Source organism: Antechinus flavipes, chromosome 3 (genome assembly GCF_016432865.1).
Source record: "Antechinus flavipes isolate AdamAnt ecotype Samford, QLD, Australia chromosome 3, AdamAnt_v2, whole genome shotgun sequence".
Taxonomy (NCBI): Eukaryota; Metazoa; Chordata; class Mammalia; order Dasyuromorphia; family Dasyuridae; genus Antechinus; species Antechinus flavipes.
Window position 1 is genome coordinate 589,527,852 of NC_067400.1, and position 21,088 is coordinate 589,548,939.

Below are 21,088 nucleotides of genomic sequence, written 5' to 3' on the forward strand. Positions count from 1 at the left end.
GATCGAGTTCTTAACCTGGGTCTGGGGATAGAGGTTGTGAACCTGGATGGGCAAAAACGGCATCTTTATTTCAGTTTTACCGTGTGTGTATATTTTTGGGGTAATCTTGGGTATTTTATTTCATGCATTTAAAAATTTGTCCACAGGGGCTTTTCCACAGCACCAAAGGGGTCCATGGCCCCTCTGAGCTCTGGTGATGGCTTTTATAATGGGAGACCGTTCCGGGGATATTCGGGAAATCGCTGGGTCCATTAGGAGATGTTACGCCCGGGCTCGGGAGTGGGGGCGGGGAAGGTGGCGAGGGGCCGGGATCAGTGGGAGTCCTGGAGCTCACGCTGCTTCTCCTCCACTCTCTCTTGCAGTGGTACTGTTGGATTTTGCTGCGGCTAAAGGCGAATTGGGCTGGCTGACGCACCCTTACAACAAAGGTGTAAGTTTCCGGGCCTGGAGGGGAAGGGAGAGTGGGGGGGCCTAGGGGTGAAGGCTGGGGTGACGCCCTTCGACCTAGCGCTTGAATGGGAAGCTGGAGCGGGGTGTAGTGGGGAGGGGTCTGGATCTGGGGTCAAATTCTTCCGTTGCTACTTCTCACTTAGGTGATCTTAAGTTAGCCATTTCCCACGTGTGACCTTGATCCAAACAGTTCCCATCTCTGGGCCTCAGTTTCCCCAAGGACCAGATGGCTCTAAAAGTCTCTCCCAGCTCTAAATCTCTTCTCTGGGGCTGCCTTTAGGGATGGACATCTCCATGATCTGCCAGAGCCCATCGCTTCTCTGGGATCTCTTACCTCCTCCCGCCAGCCTATTGAGAACACTCCCCCAGGGAAAGGCAGGAGTTAAAAATCCCCCTTTGGTAGGGAGTGGGAGACACCCTCTGCAGCCCTAATCGCCCTCCTGTTAGCCAGAGGAAAGCTGCTTCCTTCCAGCTGGTATCCCTTCCTCTTCGAACCTCATTCCAGGCTGCTTTGGGCACCAGAAAGCTTGGCTTGGTGTTCATCCCTCCAGATCATGGCCCATTCCCCCAGCCCATCCTCACTCCCTCCAGGCTGGATTCAATATCTCAGTGGTTCTCAAAGTAGGGTCTAGAGAATCCTGGGAATTTCTGAAACCCTTTTAAAGGGTCTACAAATTCAAAAATAGCTTTTATTTCCAATATGGTAAATGTCTATAAATATAATCCGGATAAACAAAAATGCTTTGGAGAGATCCTCAATAATTTTTAATAGGACAAAGATACTGAAAACAAAAGTTTGAGAAGCACTGCAATAGCTCTTCTAATTTTAAAGAAGGCAACAAGGGAATGAAGTGGATAGACACCAGCTCTAGATCCCAGGCAAGTCACATGGCCGCTTTCTGCCTCAGTTTCCCCAACTGTAAAGTAAGGATAATAACACTACCTTCCTCCCGGTACAGTATAGTAATACTGTATTGTATTGATCCCAGTATTGTAGTGTAGCTGAAATGACACAATTTGATAATGTTTGTAAAGGGATCACATGCTAAATAAATGGTTATTTCCATCCATTTTTCCCTCTACCTCCTAAATCTATTCCTTCAGCTCTGGTTTAGGAGTTAGGATTACTAGGCTCTAGTATCATGTTGATTAATTCACTGTATAAGTGAGTTAGAAGGGGGAAAATCCTCCCCTGCTTTTTTTTTGTTCTGCAGTCTTTTCACTTGTAAAACACCAAGGTTGGGCCAAAAAATCTCCCAAAGGCGTGGGCTGTCTCCCTGAGTGCTGAGACTTGTGGTCCCTCCCAGTTATATTAATGATAGAGCTAGAAAGGGACTCTGGGCTCACCTAATTCAGCTGTCATTTTTACAGATAGGGAAACTGAGTCCCAGGCAAGGTTAGCTCGGGGATCCCTGCAATCCACTGGAGTCAACATTAGAGCTTCTATTAGAATGGAAATCTTCTGAAGGATTCTCTGTACACCATCAAGACGGTCTAGGAGAGGGTGGGCTGAGCAGTTTTAGGAGTAAAAGGGTGGAGCTACTTAGGACTCCAGGATTGTTGTTTCTTTTCCTCGTCAATAAAATGGGGATAACAATGGCAGCTCTGACATCCTGGGTTCTAAGGGCCCTCCCAGCTCTGACATCCTGGGTTCTAATGCCCTCCCAGCTCTGACCTCCCAGGTTCTAAGGGCCCTCCCAGCTCTGACCTCCTGGGTTCTAAGGGCCCTCCCAGCTCTGACATCCTGGGTTCTAATGCCCTCCCAGCTCTGACCTCCCAGGTTCTAAGGGCCCTCCCAGCTCTGACCTCCCGGGTTCTAAGGGCCCTTCCAGCTCTGACATCTTGGGTTCTAGGGGCCCTCCCAGCTCTGACCTCCCAGGTTCTAAGTTCCCTCCCAGTTCTGACATCCTGGGTTCTAAGACCCCTCCCAGCTCTGACATCTTCCCTTTTCTGACTCTCACAGTGGGACCTGATGCAGAACATCATGGACGACCAGCCCATCTACATGTACTCTGTGTGCAATGTCGTGTCGGGTGACCAAGACAACTGGCTGCGCACCAACTGGATCTACCGCAGCGAGGCCGAGAAGGTCTTCATTGAGCTCAAGTTCACCGTGCGAGACTGTAACAGCTTCCCGGGGGGAGCCAGCTCCTGCAAGGAGACCTTCAACCTGTACTACGCCGAGTCCGACGTGGATTACGGCACCAACTTCCAGAAGCGCCAGTTCAAGAAGATCGACACCATCGCCCCCGACGAGATCACGGTCAGCAGCGACTTTGAGACCCGCAACGTGAAGCTCAACGTGGAGGAGCGCTCGGTGGGGCCCCTGACGCAGAAGGGCTTCTACCTGGCCTTCCAGGACATCGGGGCCTGCGTGGCCCTCCTCTCCGTGCGCATCTACTACAAGAAGTGCCCCGAGATGCTGCAGAACCTGGCCCGCTTCCCGGAGACCATCGCCGGCTCCGATTCGGCCAACCTCGCCAAGGTCGGGGGCGCCTGCGTGGAGCACGCGGCGGTGGCGCCGGGCGGCGAGGAGCCCACGATGCACTGCAACGTCGACGGGGAGTGGCTGGTGCCCATCGGGCAGTGCATGTGCGAGGCGGGCTATGAGAAGGTGGACGAATCCTGCCAGGGTGAGTGCCGACCCCTCTGCCCGCTCTGTGCCCCTGCCCAGGTCCTTCCGTAACGATAGCAGCCCTTTTCTCGGGGATCGGTGATCCTTCAGTGTTTGATATGGGGAAACTGCGCCTGAAAGCAGAGAGCAGATCGTTCTTCCCGTTTTACAGATAAGAAAACTGAGACCCACTGAGGGGAGTGACTTGTCCACGTGGCCAGTAGGTGAGGGAGCCGAGACCAAAGGTCCTGCTGACTCTGGGCTCGTGTTTGCCCCGATTCCCCTGCAAAACAGTAAAAGGCTGAAGAGTGGCCAAGAGCCCTCCGCACTCCCCACATTCTCCTTACGTGGCAAATAGTGGGCACTTAATAACTGTTAGTTATGTGACCGCAGCGTGGCTCAGAGCTCAGGGCCCGGTTGTTGTTTGTTCAGCCCTGTCCAGCGCTTCCTGACCCGTGGCCCCTGGCCAGCGCTGCCCTGGCGCTTTTCTTGGCAAAGGTACTAGAATGGTTTGCTATTTCCTCCTCCTCCGGTGGATTAAGGTAAACAGAGATTAAGGGACTTTCCCAGAGTGCCAAGCTAGTAAGTGTCTGGGGCTGGATTTGAACTCGGCTCTGTAGGGACTAGGTCTAGTGCTCTATCCTCTGCATCACCCGGCTGCCTCAAGGTCCTGCCGCTTCTGACTTCCATGATCCTGTGATCTCTAGAAGTCTCTCCCTCCCTGTCCTAGTATTCCAAGTTCTAATGTTCTGTGATTTAGGGTCCCTTGCCAATGTCTCTGACATCCTGGTTCTAAGGGCCTCCCAGCTCTGACATCCCGGGTTCTAAGGCCCCTCCCAGCTTAGAACCTGCTGACATCCCGGGTTCTCAGGGCCCTCCCAGCTTAGAACCTGCTGACATCCCAGGTTCTCAGGGCCCTCCCGACATCCCAGGTTCTCAGGGCCCTCCCAGCTCTGACACTTTGTGGCCCGACCCCGGCCCATTCATACTGTGGCCCTGCCTCTGACACCTCTCCCGTTTCTTTTAGCTGGCCGGCGCCTCGTTAGCAGCTGCCCTGTCCAGTTGGAGCAGTCCCTTCCTCCCTATAGCACACACACAGTCCCCTCCCCAGTGGCCAGCCTGGGGACGACCTCTAGCCTGAGACAATGGCAGCCGAGGATGGGAGGGAGGGAGGCGGCGCTGGGGAGTGGGGCCGGGCGGGCTGGCCGCTCCCCACATGACATCCTCGGAGAGGAATGTGAGGGCTGGGGGTGGGGGGGAACTTTCCACAGGCCGGTGATTCAGGCGCTGAGATAAGCCCGGGGTTCTCGGGAAGGGCTGCTGGGGTTCAGGGCTCAGCTGGGAAGGCTCCCCCTCTCTCCCTCCCTTGGTCCTCTGGAGAAAGGGATCCAGAAGGTCAAGGATGCTGGCGTGGTTTCCGAATGGCGCTTTCATGCAGGATGAGAGAGTGTGTGTGAGAGTGTGTGAGTGTGAGTGAGTGTGAGAGTGTGTGTGTGAGTGTGTTTTGTGAGTGTGAGAGAGAGTGTGTGAGTGTGAGAGTGTGTGTGTGAGTGTGAGAGAGAGTGTGTGAGTGTATGTGTGTGTGTGAATGTATGTGAGTGTGTGTGCAAGTGTGTGAGTGTGAGAGAGTGTGAAAGTGTGTGTGTGTGTGTGTGAGTATGAGTATGTGTGTGTGAGTGTGTGTGTGTGTGTGTGAGTGTGTATGTGAGTGTGTATGAGAGTGTGTGTGAGTGTGAGTGTGTGTGTGAGTGTGTGAGTGTGTATGTGAGTGTGTGTGAGAGTGTGTGTGAGTGTGTGTGTGTGTGAGTATGAGTATGTGAGTGTGTGAGTGTGTGTGTGAGTGTGTGTGAGAGTGTGTGTGAGTGTGAGTGTGTGTGTGTTGGGGGCAGACCCCGGGGGGATGGGAAGGACTTGGCCGAGTTGGCCCACACGAGCCCCCCTCTGTGCCAGCGGTCGCCTTGGAGGCCCTCGGGCCCGGTCACGCCTCCTGCCTCCCTCCTCTCCGGCCCCCTGTGGCCAGGGACTGCACTTGGCTGACTGCGAAGGAGGCTGAGGGCCACAGGGGAAGTGCTTGGCTCTAGGTCCCGCAGGTAAGGGGCAGAGCCAGGGTTGGGAGCCAGCTGTTTCCTGGCTCCCCCCGGGTTATTTCCAGGCTCCCCCGGAAGCTCTGTCCCCCCCGAAGGGCCCGGGCCCTGTGGCCAGGCCCATGAGGGCAGATCCTGGAGAGCCAGGCCGGGGGGAGGCGCCGAGGGGAGGGGGTTGCGGAGGGAAACGAGGCTGGGAACCTTCAGCTGAGGGGCCGAGGGGCTGGCTGTGGCCAGGGAAAACTCCCTACCTCCTTGAGGAAGTAGCAGAGGAAGCTGTGAATGGGGGCCAGCCCTCTTTCCTTTCCTGTCCAGCTACAGTTTACTTTGCTGCCAGTTCCCTTCCCTGCTTTGCCTCCCCCTCCCCACCCCCTGGGTCCTCCCTTAGGTGAGGAGGGTGCTTACTGCCAGGCCTTGGGCTAAGCCCTCGGACCGCGCCGAACTCCCCGGCCGTCCCTCCCAGTAACCCGCTCCGGACCCTCCTCAGGCAGCCGGAAGCCCCCGCCATCTTGCTCTCGAGGCATCATCCCTGAGGAGGAGAAGCTTCTCCTACGGGTGTGGATGGAGTCGGCGAAAGGCCCCTCCCCCACTGCGCCTGGGGTCTGGAAACGGAAATCGAAGCAGTCAGAGCCACTTTACAAATAAGGAAACCGAGGCACAAAGAGACCACGGGGCAAGAGCCAGGTCTCTCCGCTGTACCAGCCCGAGCTCCCTCATGTAGATTTAGACAGGGAAGGGGACCTGACCTAACCTCTGCCATTGCACAGATGAGGAAACTGAGCCCGGGGGCTCTGGGGCAGTGGCGGGCCCCCAGCTACGTCAGGAATGACAAGCTTCCCCCCCCCCCCCCCCCCCCCCGTTCTCCGGTCCCATGGCTTTGTTTGATGGATGGGGGAGCTGGGACGAGGGAGATACCGGAGAAACCCTACCTGCTCTTTATTTCTCCCCGGGGGCTGCTTGTCTGTCTCTGCTTCCTGTGCTGGCATCAGCAGGGCCTGGCCGGCTGGGGGCCGGGATGGCGCCACGGCGGGGGGGAGGGGCTGGGCCAGGTGAGCAGGTGGCAGGCGGGCACCTCGGAGGGCAGGGCCCGGCAGCTGTCGGACTGTCCTCGGGCCTAAGGGGAGAGGGGCCGGGGGCGCGCCAAGGTTCCTCAGGGTGCCAGGCACAGGGCCCCCTCGGCTTCCCCCTTGGGACATCAGAGCCTCTCTCTTGTCTGGCTTAGAGGAATGCTCAAGTGGATGTCTCAGCTAAATCTCACCAGTCTTGGCTGGGAGGTAGACATTTTTGTTTTTGTAGAATTGTAGATTGTCAGAGCTGGGAGGGCCCTTAGAACCCAGGAGGTCAGAGCCGGGAGGGCCCTTAGAACCCGGGAGGTCAGAGCCGGGAGGGCCCTTAGAACCCGGGAGGTCAGAGCCGGGAGGGCCCTTAGAACCCGGGAGGTCAGAGCCGGGAGGGCTCTTAGAACCGGGAGGTCAGAGCGGGAGGGCCCTTAGAACCCAGGTGGTCAGAGCTGGGAGGGCTCTTAGAACCCGGGAGGTCAGAGCTGGGAGGGCCTTAGAACCCGGGAGGTCAGAGCCAGGAGGGCTCTTAGAACCCGGGTGGTCAGAGCTGGGAGGGCCCTTAGAACCCGGGAGGTCAGAGCCGGGAGGGCCCTTAGAACCTGGGAGGTCAGAGCCGGGAGGGCTCTTAGAACCCGGGAGGTCAGAGCCGGGAGGGCCCTTAGAACCCAGGTGGTCAGAGCTGGGAGGGCTCTTAGAACCCGGGAGGTCAGAGCTGGGAGGGCCCTTAGAACCCGGGAGGTCAGAGCCAGGAGGGCTCTTAGAACCCGGGTGGTCAGAGCTGGGAGGGCCCTTAGAACCCGGGAGGTCAGAGCCGGGAGGGCTCTTAGAACCCGGGAGGTCAGAGCCGGGAGGGCCCTTAGAACCCAGGAGGTCAGAGCTGGGAGGGCTCTTAGAACCCAGGTGGTCAGAGCTGGGAGGGCTCTTAGAACCCGGGAGGTCAGAGCTGGGAGGGCTCTTAGAACCCGGGAGGTCAGAGCTGGGAGGGCCCTTAGAACCCAGGAGGTCAGAGCTGGGAAGGCTCTTAGAACCCGGGAGGTCAGAGCCGGGAGGGCCTTAGAACCCGGGATGTTAGAGCCGGGAGGGCCCTTAGAACCCGGGAGGTCAGAGCCGGGAGGGCCCTTAGAACCCGGGATGTCAGAGCCGGGAGGGCCCTTAGAACCCGGGAGGTCAGAGCCGGGAGGGCCCTTAGAACCCGGGAGGTCAGAGCTGGGAGGGCCCTTAGAACCCGGGATGTCAGAGGTGGGAAGAAACTTGGAAATCATTTCACCTAACAAGCTCACATTTCACAATTGTGGGACCAGAACCCTGGTAAGGTAAAGGGATTTGGTCTAGTTCCATCCAGCACAGCCCACTCAAAAAGTCATTGTCTTTCTCTTCTGTGAGGACGTATCCAAATCTTACTCTCTGGGAGTCGGGGCCCTGGGCTATGGCTACTTTCCAGCTCTTGACCTGGAGCGAGCCAATTCCCCATCTGCAGTTGGTGGCTGGGGGCAACGGGGCGGCAGAGTGGGGAGAATACTGGCCCTGGAAGGAGACCTGAATTCAAATCCAGTCTCAGAACTTACTATTGCCCCCTCCCTTCTGCCCCCAGAGAAGAGTTCTCAGCTCATGGCCTTGTGTAGAGAAACACTTAGCTGTCTGGACTTGGCGCCAGCAGCTGTTTCCCGACCTTCCCCGCGCTGAGGGTGATGTTCACCAGACATAACCGTTGTGAGGTCCCTGGAAGCCCCCAGCCCCTCGGCCCCCTCGCCAGCTCTAAGTCTGCAACCCCATTTTGTGAGGCTGGAGTCCTTGGAGCAGCTTTGGGGAGTGTTTGCCCCGCTCTCTCCCTGCGCCTTTCACACGGCTCCCTCAAGGTCCTGAGGAGGACCCCGAGCTCCTCCCCAGCCTCCCCAGCTCCTCCCCAGCCTCCCTGGGCCCGAGCCGCGGCTTCGCCCTGGGGTGACTGCCCTCCGCCTGGAAGTCAGGGAGCACGTGCTATCGGCCTGCGGGCCTGGGGAGGGGGGTTCTCTGCCTGATTCACCGGGACTCGAGATAAGTGAGTCCAGCGGAAGGAAGGAGAGGAGAGAAAGCAAACAGGAGATAAAACCAGCCGGCGGGGGCGAGATGAAGGGCGGCCTCCTTATCTCACCGGCTCGCTCAAAGAATGCAGGGAGAGAGTCCCCAGGTGCGTTGAAGGGGCTCTTGTGCTGCTGCCTGCCGGGAAGGCCACAAGTTTAAGCTCCTGGTCCGTGGTAGGAACCCCTTACCGGCCCCCCAGTATCCCAGGGGGAGGTCTTGCACAGCTCCAATTATCGGTCTGCCCCTTATTTGTCAAGTCAGTGGCTCTGAGGTCATTAGCTTGTTGCCCATCCGTAGGCAGGACAAAGTCCGATCCCTGGCGTCCCTCTTCCTAGGCCGGGAGCCAGGCCCGGGGTGGCAAGGCTGGCCTCATCTGACGGTCTGGCTCTTCCTCGGGGGAAGGCATCGGGAGGTGAACTGCCACTTTAACCTTTGACCCTGTGACCTTAACCACCCCACCACTGGGCTGGGAGGTGGCTCAGGATGGGAGGGGTCCCGGAGCCTTGCATCAGTCGGGAGGGTGGCTGCCCCTGAGTCACCCAGCGGTGCCACCTTGGAGGCGGGCATCTAACAAACTGGAAAAACTAGGGTGCAAGGCCAGGTGCAGCTGTGCCCTACTTTTCCTTCCCAGCCTGGCCCAAGGCTGCCATCTTTGCCAATGTGCTAAAAACACTTCCCCAGCTCCAGCGGGTGAGGGACCGTCACAAAACCTTCCGGGGAGGCTGAGAATCCATCCCGGGGGGGGGGGGAGCATCCAAGGTCAGACCCTCCCTTCGGTGGCCTTGAAGGTCAGTTCTAACTCTAACACAAGATGTTAGAACTGGAAAGCCTCTTGGAAATCCAAATGAAAGCCCCATAAGAGAAGGTACTTTGTCTAAACTCGCAAGGGTAGAAAGCAGGATCAGCGCGCGAATCTGGGCCATCTGCTTCCAGATCCAGAGTTCCTGTCCATTCATTCATTCATCCCTTCATTCATTCACTTATTCATTCTTCCATTCATTCATTCATTCAACAAACAAGCACTTACTTGGATATGGAACCTTATTTCAGTGCTAAGGAAGATACAGACTTTCCTCACCTTGTGACAAATAGACAGAATCAAGCACAATAAAATCCTACATTCACAATGTCCAGAAATATAGTGGTTAGAGCGGGACAATTAAGAGTACCTGAGTTCAAATCCGGTCTCTGATACTTTACTAACTGTTCAGTGGTCCTGGGCAAGTCATATAACCCCCATCTGCCTTGGGGTGCTCACCTGTAAGAAGAGGACAATAACCCCAACTCTCAGGAGTGTTATGAGGATCAAGCGAGATAGCTGTAAAATGCTTAGCATAGTGCCTGGTATACATGAGGTGCTTAATAAATACTCGTTTCCTTTTCTTTCAATAAGTCCCTGATCTAGTGGGGCTATAGAACAGCAGCGCAGAACACAGGGAAGAAGCGGGCACCAGTTGGACTTCCCAGGTGATGTCATAGCTGGTCAGCTCCTAGAATGGAAATTTCCTCCAAAGATAAATATCAAGAGCAGTGCATTCTGGGGCTTTGTGAGCTATCTGGGACCCTAAAAGATGGAAATAATCATTCTGGGGTCATGGAGCCAACTTATGGCAGAGTGGGATTTAATCTAGCTCTTCCTGACTCTCACTATAGCAATCTGCAGCCAGATGCAGCACAATGCTGATGCATGATCATTGGTCCTGGGGGGCACAAAAGAACCAGACATGACTGAACAACAACTAATTACCTGATAAGTATATTAGAAAGATGAGGTCCTGGGGTAGCTACATGGCGCAGGGGGTAGAGCCCCAGCCCTGGAGTCAGGAGGATCTGAGTTCAAATCAAACACTTAACATGTCCTAGCTGTGTGACCCTGGGCAAGTCACTTAACCCCAATAGTCTCAGCAAAAAAAAGAAGAGGAAGAAGAAGAAGAAGAAGAAAAAGAAGAAGAGGAGGAAGAATAAGAGGAAGAAGAAAAAGAGGAGGAGGAAGAAGAGGAAGAAAAAGAAGAAGAAGAGGAAGAAAAAGAAGAAGAGGAAGAAGAAGAAGAAAAAGAGCAAGAGGAAGAAAAAGAAGAGGTCCTGAGTTGTGGGTTCCACAGAGAGTTTGTCCAGTTTAGAGAGATCCCAAATGTGTGAGATGTGGAGGGCAGCTAGGTGGCGCCATAGTGGATAGTACGCAAGACCAGAGTTCAAATCCAGCCTGAGATACTTAACAGCAAGTAGCTTTGTCCTTTTTTGCCCTGGTTTCTCTTGTGTAAAAATGAGCTGGAGAAGGGAATGGTGAATTACTCCAAGAAAACCCCCAACGGGGTTACAGCGAAGACCAAATGACAGCAGAGATGTGGGGGTAGACCAGGGGGCTCGGCTTGGGGAGGGCAGCCGTCGTTCACTGACTGACTTGTCCCGTGCTGCCCAGGGAGAAGGGTCTCGAGGGACTTTGAGATCTCGGTCCTTTGGAGGTAACAGTGCGGAGGGGTGGGGGTGGGGGTAAGGAAGGAGTTTCTGGGTCTCAAGGATCTGGAGAACAGTGGCAAAGTGGGGATGGGCACCCAAGGCCTGGAGCTTCTCCCCAACACTATGTCTCATCCTCAGCCAGCTTCAGCTCCCCACTGTGAGAGGGTTCTCCAGGGCTGAGAGAGAGAGACCAGAAGCCAGAGCCTGCGTTCTTGTCAGGGGAACAGAGGCCCCGTTTCTCTTCCTTTTTCAATACTGGGCAGCACATCCCCAGCGGAAATCTCTGCCCACTGCAAGCCAATGGACTCGGGTCTCTGGGGTCAGGGAATTGGGGACTTTTGTTCTTAATAGTCCCTGTCCTTTTCTGCAAAGGGTGTGGGTCAGGGTGGAGAAAGGGGAGGGATCGGAGCTGGGAAGGAGAAGGGCTCAGGGTAAAGGGAAGGAGGGGATCTGGGAGAGGGAAAAAAGGAGCAGGCTGTGGAGGAAGGGAGCTGGAGCTGGACTCTGGTATTTTTTCAAACTGTGCAAATATTTTCAGCAGGAAGCCATCCAGCCTGCTGTGGGATCTTTCTTCCCTTCTTTGCCAACCAGAGAGCCAGAAGTCGGGAAAGCTGAGACTGCGAGAAGCTCAGCTGTCCTAAGTGTGCTCTTGTAGGCTTTCTGTTCCACCCTGCCTGCCACTGGACATCAGGAGTTGGGACATTTTCTTAGTTCTTGAGTGCATGGAAAGGAAGGGGGAGTTTATCTGAACTTAGATCTGTGGTTGTCTGTCCATTTAGGGCTTCATTGTGTAATTCAGGACCTTAGCCAGCCCATGGTTTGATTTCCCCTGAGCCCAAAGTTTAGCATTATATTTCTTTTTCCTCCCTCCCTCCCTCCCTCCCTCCCTTCCTTCCTTCCTTCCTCCCTTCCTCCTTTCCTTCCTTCCTTCCTTCCTTCCTTCCTTCCTTCCTTCCTTCCTTCCTTCCTTCCTTCCTTCCTTCCTTCCTTCCTTCCTTCCTTCCTTCCTTCCTTCCTTCTTCCTTCCTTCCTTCCTTCCTTTCTTTCTTCCTTCCTTCCTTTCCCTCTCTTTTTCTTTCTCTCTTTTCTTTCTTCACATAGGTTGAGGCAGGCAATGATGAGCCATTTTCAACTCAAGTCACTGATGATCTTTCCCTTTGAGGAGATGGAGTTGGGGAGACTTGATGACCACAATCAATAAGAAAACCATTTAGATGGAGGGACAGCTGGGCCTGGGTAGAACTCTGCCTTTACGTGTCCCAAAGGGCCCGCCACCTCTTCCTGACCTTGTCCTTGACCCGAGGAATCAGGAACTTAGCTCAGATACCTGGATGTAGATTCCTTAGCCTCAGGACACTGTGAGTTCCCTTACACTCTGGCCTTTGACCTCCTTCCTTGGAGTCTCCCTCCAAGACTTCTGACTGAAGTGGGTGAGCAGGTACGAGACTGTCCTTGGGCAGTAAGAGCCAAACACAGGTTAGAAGAAGAGAAATGCTATAGATTTGGGCTCTGTCTCTGGCAGGAGGCCAGCCCCTTGCCCATTCCCTTGGAGAAGATACTTCAGGACCCAACCACAGCCATGATCCCTTGCGTCAAAACCATGGGCTCCATTGTCCCCTTAGAACATTTAACCATGGCCTTCCTTAAAGTCTCCTCATCTGACTCCTCCTTTTCCACCCCACCAGAGCTCTCACAGAAGCCTCTCTATTGCATCTACCAACCAAGCTATAGTGTATAAGAGGATTATGGGGCATCATCTCCCCCTTAGACGAGCTCAGGAGTCCTCACCTGGGGCTCAGTGAACCTGTTTTTTTTTTTTTTTCCCCTCATATTTTGACATTGTACTCTGGTATAACTGGTTTCCTTTGTAATCCTATGGGTTTTATTTTATACGTTTAGCAACATGGTTCTGAGAAGGGAATCTATGATGCAAAAAAGGGTTAGGACTAGATGGACTAGATTGCAAAGTCCTTGAGGGCAGGGACTGGGTCTGGCTTCTGCCTCCAGCCCCAGAACTTTCCTTTTGTATTTGTTTCTTGAAAGAAGGAATAAAAAGAAGCTTGGTGAGGTGACAGGAAGGGTGTGGGATCTGTGGTTGGAGGATTTGGGTTCAAATCTTGCTTCTTCCTGTCTACTCAAGTGACCTATGGGCACATCTTTTCCATTTACTCTCTGGACCTCAGTTTCTTCATCTGTAAATGAGGAGGATTGGATGGTATTTAAAAAGAGAGTGAAGGAAGGAAAGAAGGAAGAGGGAGAGAAAGAAAAGAGAAAAAAGAAAAAAGAAGGAAAGAGAAAGAAAGAAAGAAAGAAAGGGAGGGAGAGAGGGAGAACAGGGAGGGGGAGGGAGAGGGAGAAAGAAATGGGGAGACAGAGGAGTGTGTGTATATGTGTGAGAGTCAAAGATGGGGGGGTGGAGAGAAAAACAGAGAGAGAGGGGAAGGAGAGACAGAGAGAGGAGGGAGGGAAGGAGCAGAAGGAAGAAGGAAGGGGAGGGGGAGACCTGAGGTTCTGGTCTAGCTCTGCCATGAACCAGCAATTTGACTTTGGTCTCAAGTCCATTTTTGTGGATATTTGAGGCCCTCTAATGACACACGAGTTGTACCCAGGTTGCACCATGGTTTTAAGGGAACACTGGAAGTCGGGGGAGGGGGTTGGTTCTAGGGAGCAAGTTTTGCCTGTGGGGAAAGTGGCTTCATCAGAAGGAATTGTGGGATTATGGGATTGAGAGAGCCTTCTCCCTAAGACTTCATGTAGTGCAAACTGCCCTTCCCATTTTATGGATGAGGAAACTGACCCCCAGGGAGGGAAAAGGACTTGCTGGAGGAAGCACCCCCCAACCCCGCCAGGGCAGAAGTTCAGCTGGACGGTGTGTTTAGGCAGCTGTCTGCCTTTGAGACTAAAGGATGCTGTGTTTGGAAAGGAGCTGGACGGGGTGGAAGATGGTGCCGTAAAGTGGGATAATATGGGAGACAAAAAAAAACAGGTGCAGAAAACCGGACTGCTCCCAATTCCAGGAAAGGGCCTTCTGCGAGGAAGGAACCACTTCCTTGCCCTGGTAGAAAGGAAATCCCCAGCGCCCCGGGGAAGCGGGCTCCTGGGAGAAACCTTTAGGCATGTCATTGGTCCTGTTTCCTCTACAGGGAACCAGCTGGCTGCCCCCCAAACTGGCAGGCCGGCCCAGGGTTCAAAAGCTGGCGCTCAGAGTTAGGACAGAGCGGGAAACTGAGGCCCAGAGTAGTTATTTAAGTCCCCCATCACTTCGGGGCAGAGCCGGGGAGCCCTGATTCTTTCTGAGGTGGGCGGGAGAGGAGGGTCCCGTGGGTCAGAGGGAAGGGAAGAGAACGCCCGCTGCAGTTGGTAGACGGCCTTGGCCAGCGGCCAGCTGCTTCCAGCTCTCTGGGGCTGTGCCGAGTGATCGAAAAGCGTGGGACCTGGAGTGGGATGCCTGAGTTCTGGCCCGGCCGCGGTCATCTGCGTGACCTTGATAAGGCACTTCAGGCTCTCGGTGGCCTTCTCCTGGGAGAATGTGCCTGCCCCAGGCTCCCAGCAGCGCTGATATTCTGGGCTGGGGGCTGGGGGGGGGGCGGGGGCAGGGGGACCGGAAGAAGACCAGTTTAGGAGGTGGCAGGTTCTTTCACAGAAGCTGTGTGAGATAAAGCTCGGCAGACATGGGGCTTGGCTGGGAAGGGGCTTGAATGATGGGCCAAAGGGTTTGAACGTTTAACTTGTAGTCACTGAAGACGCCTGAGCTCCTGCTCAGATACCTGTAAAGAGTGTATTGGGTGGGGGCAGCTGGGTGGCCCAGTGGATAGAGCACCAGCCCTACAGTCAGGACCTGAGTCCAAATCTGACCTCAAACATTTAACACTCCCTAGCTGTGTGACCCTGGGCAAGTCACTCAACCCCAATTGTCTCAGCAAAACAAACAAACAAAAAAAAAAAAAAAAAAGAAAGAAAAAGAGTGTATTCTAGCATCCTGTGTGGGACATCACGTGGAGAGGCTGGGAAACCAGTTAGGGGTGGTTCTGACCCTTCTGGTACAAGGTGGTCATAGGGAGGGAAGGATTAAGCATTTATATAGCACTTACTATGTACCAGTCCTTGTATTAAACAATTTTTAATATTAGTTCATCCATACCTCAATCCTAGCAGGGAAGTACAATTATTACTCCCATTTTACAGTTGAGGAAACTGAGGCAAAAAGTCACGTTAGGCAAATTAGACTTTTCCAAAAGTCTACTTCACCGTGCTGCCTTAGGGCAGAGAGGACTGGCAGGTCAGAAAGAGTAGAGAAAGACTCTTTGGGACCGCGCAGCTGCTATGGGAGGTTTGGAGGGCCTGTGAGCTGCAGCCAGGGCTCTGAGTTCTAAACCTCCCGCTGGCTTTCTCCCACAGCCTGTTCTCCTGGCTCCTTCAAGCCCGATGCTTCAGACAGCTCCTGCAGCCAGTGCCCCCTGCACACCCTGCCTTCCCCCGAGGGCGCCACAGTCTGTGAGTGTGAAGAGGGCTTTTTCCGAGCAGCAGAGGACCCTCCATCCAGCCCCTGTACCCGTAAGTTACCAGAACCTTTGGGGTGAGGGAGGGTGGGGGATCCTGAAGTATGGGAAGGGGAGGGATGTTCTAATGACATCTAAGGGCCCTCCCAGCTCTGACCTCCCGGGTTCTAAGGACTCTCCCAGCTCTGACATTCCCTGTATTGTCCAAGGTCACACTGATCAAGCAGAATGAGTCAGGGTCTCCTGACTGCACACAGTGACTTCTCCATGACACTACTGTGAGCCCTGGGCTCTGTCAAAGAGTGGGAGATTGTTCCAGAGCTGGAACCCAAAGTAGTTCCCGACAAAACTCCGGCTGGGTTTCTCTGGGACCAGAGTCTCCAGCTTGTCTGAGTCAGAGTGCTGTCTTTGTGCCCAGGTCCTCCCTCTGCCCCTCACCACCTCACCGTGATTGGCTTGGGGGCCAAGGTGGAACTTCGTTGGAAGCCCCCCCAGGACACCGGGGGTCGGGAGGACATCACCTACAGTGTCACATGTGAGCAGTGCTGGCCCGAGACCGGGGAGTGCCAGCCCTGTGAGCCCACCGTGCGCTACTCCCAGCCCCCCCACGGGCTCTCCGGCAACAGCCTGGTGGTCAGTGACCTGGAGCCCCACATTAACTACACCTTCGCTGTGGAGGCCCGCAATGGCGTCTCGGGCCTCGTGACCAGCCGGAGCTTCCGGACAGCCAGCGTCAGCATCAACCAGACAGGTAAGGCCCCCCCGGGGAGTGCAGGTGCTGGACAGGGACTGGCAAGGGACAGGGCACCAAAGCCGGGCCCTAGGATGGGCGGCCAAGGGGAAGGCGGGCAAAGAGCTGGGGGACCTGCAGTGAGAGGCGGGGGAGAAGGATCCTGAGTTACTGGGGGGCTGATAGAGAGGCCTGAAAATGGGACTGTCACCGTCTGGATGCAGGGTTGGGGCCTGGCCTGCCCCCTCCCCCACCTCCATCACCCTCAGGCCTTTATCACTCACGTGTCCCACAGAGCCCCCCAAGGTGAAGCTGGAGAGCCGGACCACAACCTCCCTCAGCGTGTCCTGGAGCATCCCTCTGAGGCAGCAGAGCCGGGTCTGGAAGTATGAGGTCACCTACCATAAGAAGGTAACTACGGGTCTGCCTCCCCCAGGACACTGGGCAGAGTCCCCGGAGCCCCACAGCGTGAGCTAAGGCCTCGGGTGGGACAGCACCAAACTGATGCTGCCCCTTATGGGTCCTAGGAGGGAGCCAGGAGGGTTCTTAGCACCCGGGAGGTCAGAGCTGGGAGGGCCCTTAGAGCCCGGGAGGTCAGAGCTGGGAGGGCCCTTAGAACCCAGGAGGTCAGAGCCGGGAGGGCCCTTAGAGCCCGGGAGGTCAGAGCTGGGAGGTCTCTCTCTCTCTAGAAAGGCCTTTATATTACCTAGTCTAGCTCTCTAACTTCTCAGAGGATAACCCCAATGTCCAGACAGGGAAGGTCCCACTAGTTGTGAATAGTCCAAGGGGAGGGGAACCCATGAGTCCCAATCCTCTGCCTTCTGGGGGCTCAGCCAAACCCTTCCCCCCTTCTCTCCCCCTGTAGAAAGACACCAACAGCTACAACGTCCGCCGGACGGAGGACTTCTCTATAACCCTGGATGACCTGGCGCCGGGGACCACCTACCTGGTCCAGGTCCAGGCCCTGACCCAGGAGGGCCAGGGGGCAGGCAGCCGAGTCCACGAGTTCCAGACCCTCTGTGAGTTGGGAGCCCTGAGCGGGGACTGGGGGAGGGGGTTTCTGGACATCAGCCTGGTAGTTATGGTCTTGAACTGAGAAGGATCTTGAAGCCCTTAAGAGAGTCTGACATCCCTTTATATTGAATAGACGAAGACCCCGGCAAACTGGCCCTACCTGGCCCTGGGTCTCGGGAGGTTTTAGCAGTTTACGGATGGGAAGGAGGGTGGGCAGTAGGACCCGACTCTGAGCCCCTCCTGTAGCATGTTTGCTGGGATGTGGAGACCGTTAGGGCTCTGAGAGCTGTCCATCCTTGTGCACTGGCTAGCAAGGAAGACCAGGGTGATTCCCAGAAGCCCCCTTCCTTCCCTCCTGACTCACTCACTTCCCTCCTTGTTCTAAAGCTACTGAAAGTTCGAGCAACATGGCGGTGATCGGGGGAGTACTGGGCGGCTTAATCTTGCTCCTGGCTTTGGCCCTGGCTGGACTTTTCATTCACCGAAGGTAATGATAATGTTGATAAATGAATAAATAACACCGTGTTTCCGGACTGACAAAGAACCTCTCTCCCTGTACTTCTGTGGGAGTAATCAAGGGTTATCAGACCTATTTGACAGAAGGAAAAAATGGAGATTTAGTCCAGGGCCACACAGCTCAGGAGTGAGAGTGTGGTGTAATGGGTAGAGCACTAAGCGTAGAGTCAGCATTACCTGGATTCAAATCCTACTGTGGTCTACGTGACTCTTGGGGAAGTCTCAGTCGCCCTGTGCCTCAGTTTCCCCACCTGTAAAATGGAAGGTTGTACTAACGACCCCTTCCTTCCCACTTCCTTTTGCTCCTCGGGCCAACCTTGGGCACAAGCTCCCTTCCCTCCTCTGCCCAGGGCCCCCGTCTGACTCAGCAAGCCGGAGGTGCCCAGAGCAAGGTGGCCACGGAAGCCTCGTCCTACTTGTTAATTAAACTTATCGTCATCATTTCTGAAGTGTCTGTGTGTGGACATTTCACCTGGGCCGGAAAGGCTAATTAGGACTAATGATTCTGGGTCTAATTATGGTCACTTAGTGAGGAAGAAAGGGGTGAAGGTGCTGAGCATCCAAACGGGCACGTGGCGGTTCCCTGTCCTTCCACTCCTCCCCAGGGCAGGGGTGGGCAGGGGGTGGGGCCCCGAGCCGGGTCCCTAGGCCACGCCGCGTCCTATGGCCAATGTTGCAATTTCAGGAGGAGGAACCTGAGAGCCCGACAGTCATCCGAGGATGTGTACTTCTCCAAATCAGGTGAGCAAGCGCTCCCTCTCTATGATCCCCTCTGCTCTTTTCCCCAAAGCCCCTCTAGTTCCGGGCCTTCTCTGGCCAACTTCCTCCTCCCCATCCCTACCCCACCCCCCCATTCCCCTTCCCCCTGCCCCCTCGCCAATGAGCCTGACCTTCAGGGTGGAAGAAGCATTGAATTAAGTCAGAGAAATCTTCCCTCAGCATCAAGTCATTCATACCTCTCCTCTCCTCCCCAGAACAACTGAAGCCCCTGAAAACCTATGTGGACCCCCACACCTACGAGGACCCCAACCAGGCCGTGCTGAAATTCACCACAGAGATCCACCCCTCCTGCGTCACTCGGCAGAAAGTCATTGGTGCAGGTGAACGACGCTCTTCCCTTCTGTGCTGTTTTATGTTCTCGCTTCTCTCCCAGCCTAGAACCAGAGACCCTCAGGGGGAGGAGCACAGGATGTCAGAGCTGGAAGGGTCCTTAGAACCGGGATGTCAGAGCCGGGAGGGCCCTTAGAACATGGCATGTCAGAGCCGGGAAGATTCTTAGAACATGGGATGTCAGAGCTGGAAGGGCCCTTAGAACCCAGGATGTCAGAGCCGGGAAGATTCTTAGAACATGGGATGTCAAAGTTGGGAGGGCCCTTAGAACCCGGGATGTCAGAGCTGGGAGGGCCCTTAGAACCCGGGATGTCAGAACTGGGAGGGTTCTTAGAACCCGGGATGTCAGAGCTGGGAGGGCCCTTAGAGCCCAGGAGATCAGAGTTGGGAGGGCCCTTAGAATCCAGGATGTCAGAACTGGGAGGGTTCTTAGAACATGAAATGTCAAAGTGAAGAAAGGCTTTAGATCAGAAAATGTCAGAGCTGGGAGGACATAGGGATGAAAAAGGACTTTCATAAATTCATAGGATGGCAAATCTAGAGGTGAAAGGACCTTAGCAATTCTCTAAGTCAACATTTTCATCTGACATATGAACAGGGAGCTCATGCAAATTGCTCACAAATAGTGGAGCTGAAAACTGAACCTCTTCCTCTTATTCCAGATGCTATGTCCATTGTTCTGTTCCCTCTTTCTTTTTATAATTATAGGATTTAGAATTAGAAAGAACCTTGGAAATTACCTAGGCTACCTCCCTCCCATTTTAAAAATTAGGAAACCGAGGCTCAGAAAAGTCACACAACTTAGTTAATGGCAGAGGTAGACTTGAACATAGGACTTTTGACTCTTGGTCCAGTGCTTTTTCCACTCTGCCATCCATTTTCTCAGTGGGGATAATAATAATAATAATAATAAAAAGAAGAAGAACAGCAACGACTATAGACCTGTGAAATAAATGTATTTTATCTCTATTTTACATATGAGGAAACTGAGGCAGAAAGATGATAAGTAAAAATAATAGAGCTAATAATAGTTAATACCATGCTAAGTATTTTACAAATATCTCATTTGATCCTCACAATACTCTTAGACAGTAGGCGCTATTATTATCCTTATTTTACAGATGAGGAAACTGAGGTACAAAGCTATTAAATGACTTTTCCAGGGTCTACTAGCTAGCAAATAGCTGAAGTGAGATTTGAACTCAGCTCTTTCTCACTCCAGATCCAGTGCTCTAATTACTTCTCCATCTAGCCGAACAAGGTAGTGAGAGACAGAAAGGGTGGGTGATGGTAACTAGATCCCAGAGTCCCAGCTGCCAGTGGGCTGTCTCTGTGCTGCTCAGAGCCCCAGTAGGGCTGCGGATGCTCAGCGTTCTCTCCTCCCTTCTTCCCCCAACAGGCGAATTTGGGGAGGTTTTTAAAGGGTCGCTGAAGGCTTCAGGGAAGAAGGAAGTACCTGTGGCCATCAAGACCCTCAAGGCGGGTTACACAGAGAAGCAGCGTGTGGACTTCCTGAGCGAAGCCAGCATCATGGGCCAGTTTAACCATCACAACATCATCCATCTGGAGGGGGTGGTCTCCAAATGTAAGTGCCTCGTGTGGGGGACACTGATGTCTACGTTCACTCATTCTCAGGAGTGTTGGGAGACCCAAGGCCCGGGGAGGACGAGGGGCTTGCTGAAGGTTCTATGGAGAATAATTAACCAGGAAGGAATTCGTACCCGGGTTCTCTGACTCCAAAGGCAGTGGATTTTTCCCCTGAAATCCCACGCTGCTTTTCATTCACTCACATTTCTGGAAGAAAATACAAACATAAATATAGCTCACTTGGAGCCCCCACGAGTGTAGAACCCAGCGGAGGGCATATGGTCGACACAAATAGGCATGTGCACTAAAAATAGTGATGAAACGGAAGAGACTATGAGGGGTGGTAAATAAATGATACAAAATTCTGCACGAGGGCCAAAGAAAAGGTAACTTCTCGTGTTTCTCAGTTGTGGGCTTAGAGGCCAAAAATCCAAACCCATTCATTTTACAGTTGAGGAAACTGAGTCACAGAGAAGGGAAGTGATTTACCCAAGTCATAAGGTGATACACGTCTAAGGCAGGATTAGAACTCGAGTCTTCCTGCCGCCGGGTCTAGTATTCTATCCGTTGTACCATCTAGAAGCACTTCTGCTTTTCAGCTCTATGATGGCAGAAACTTACCTTCTGAACTCTAACCCTTAGACAATAAGGACTTAGGAAACATTTTTCAGCTTCCTAAATGAATGAATGAAATGAGCCTTGAGGGATGGGTAAAAATTTGGCAGGTGAAGAAAAGAGGCAAAAAACAGGTATTCTGGGTATGGGATATTAAGAGACGAGAAGGGGTTGCCTGTGTTGGCAATTAACCCCATGTGACTGGAAATACAGGTAGGAGTCCTTATAAGACAGTGAAGGAAACTAAGGGATGGATCTGAGGCTGAATTTAAATTCAGGTTTTCCCCACG

The 21,088-nt window shown here is 54.0% G+C and overlaps 1 protein-coding gene across 2 annotated transcripts in view; it reads left to right on the forward strand.

The window, feature by feature from the left end:
* Positions 1-21,088, forward strand: part of EPHA2 (EPH receptor A2) — a 39,416-nt gene that overhangs the window by 7,763 nt on the left and 10,565 nt on the right. For both annotated transcript variants that reach the window (XM_051988459.1, XM_051988461.1), the window contains exons 2-11: positions 363-430; positions 2,414-3,083; positions 15,126-15,281; positions 15,645-15,977; positions 16,252-16,367; positions 16,822-16,975; positions 17,358-17,457; positions 18,172-18,227; positions 18,461-18,586; positions 19,996-20,181. In XM_051988459.1, coding sequence (XP_051844419.1) covers positions 363-430; positions 2,414-3,083; positions 15,126-15,281; positions 15,645-15,977; positions 16,252-16,367; positions 16,822-16,975; positions 17,358-17,457; positions 18,172-18,227; positions 18,461-18,586; positions 19,996-20,181 — 1,965 coding nt within the window. The remainder of the gene's footprint in view (positions 1-362; positions 431-2,413; positions 3,084-15,125; positions 15,282-15,644; positions 15,978-16,251; positions 16,368-16,821; positions 16,976-17,357; positions 17,458-18,171; positions 18,228-18,460; positions 18,587-19,995; positions 20,182-21,088) is intronic.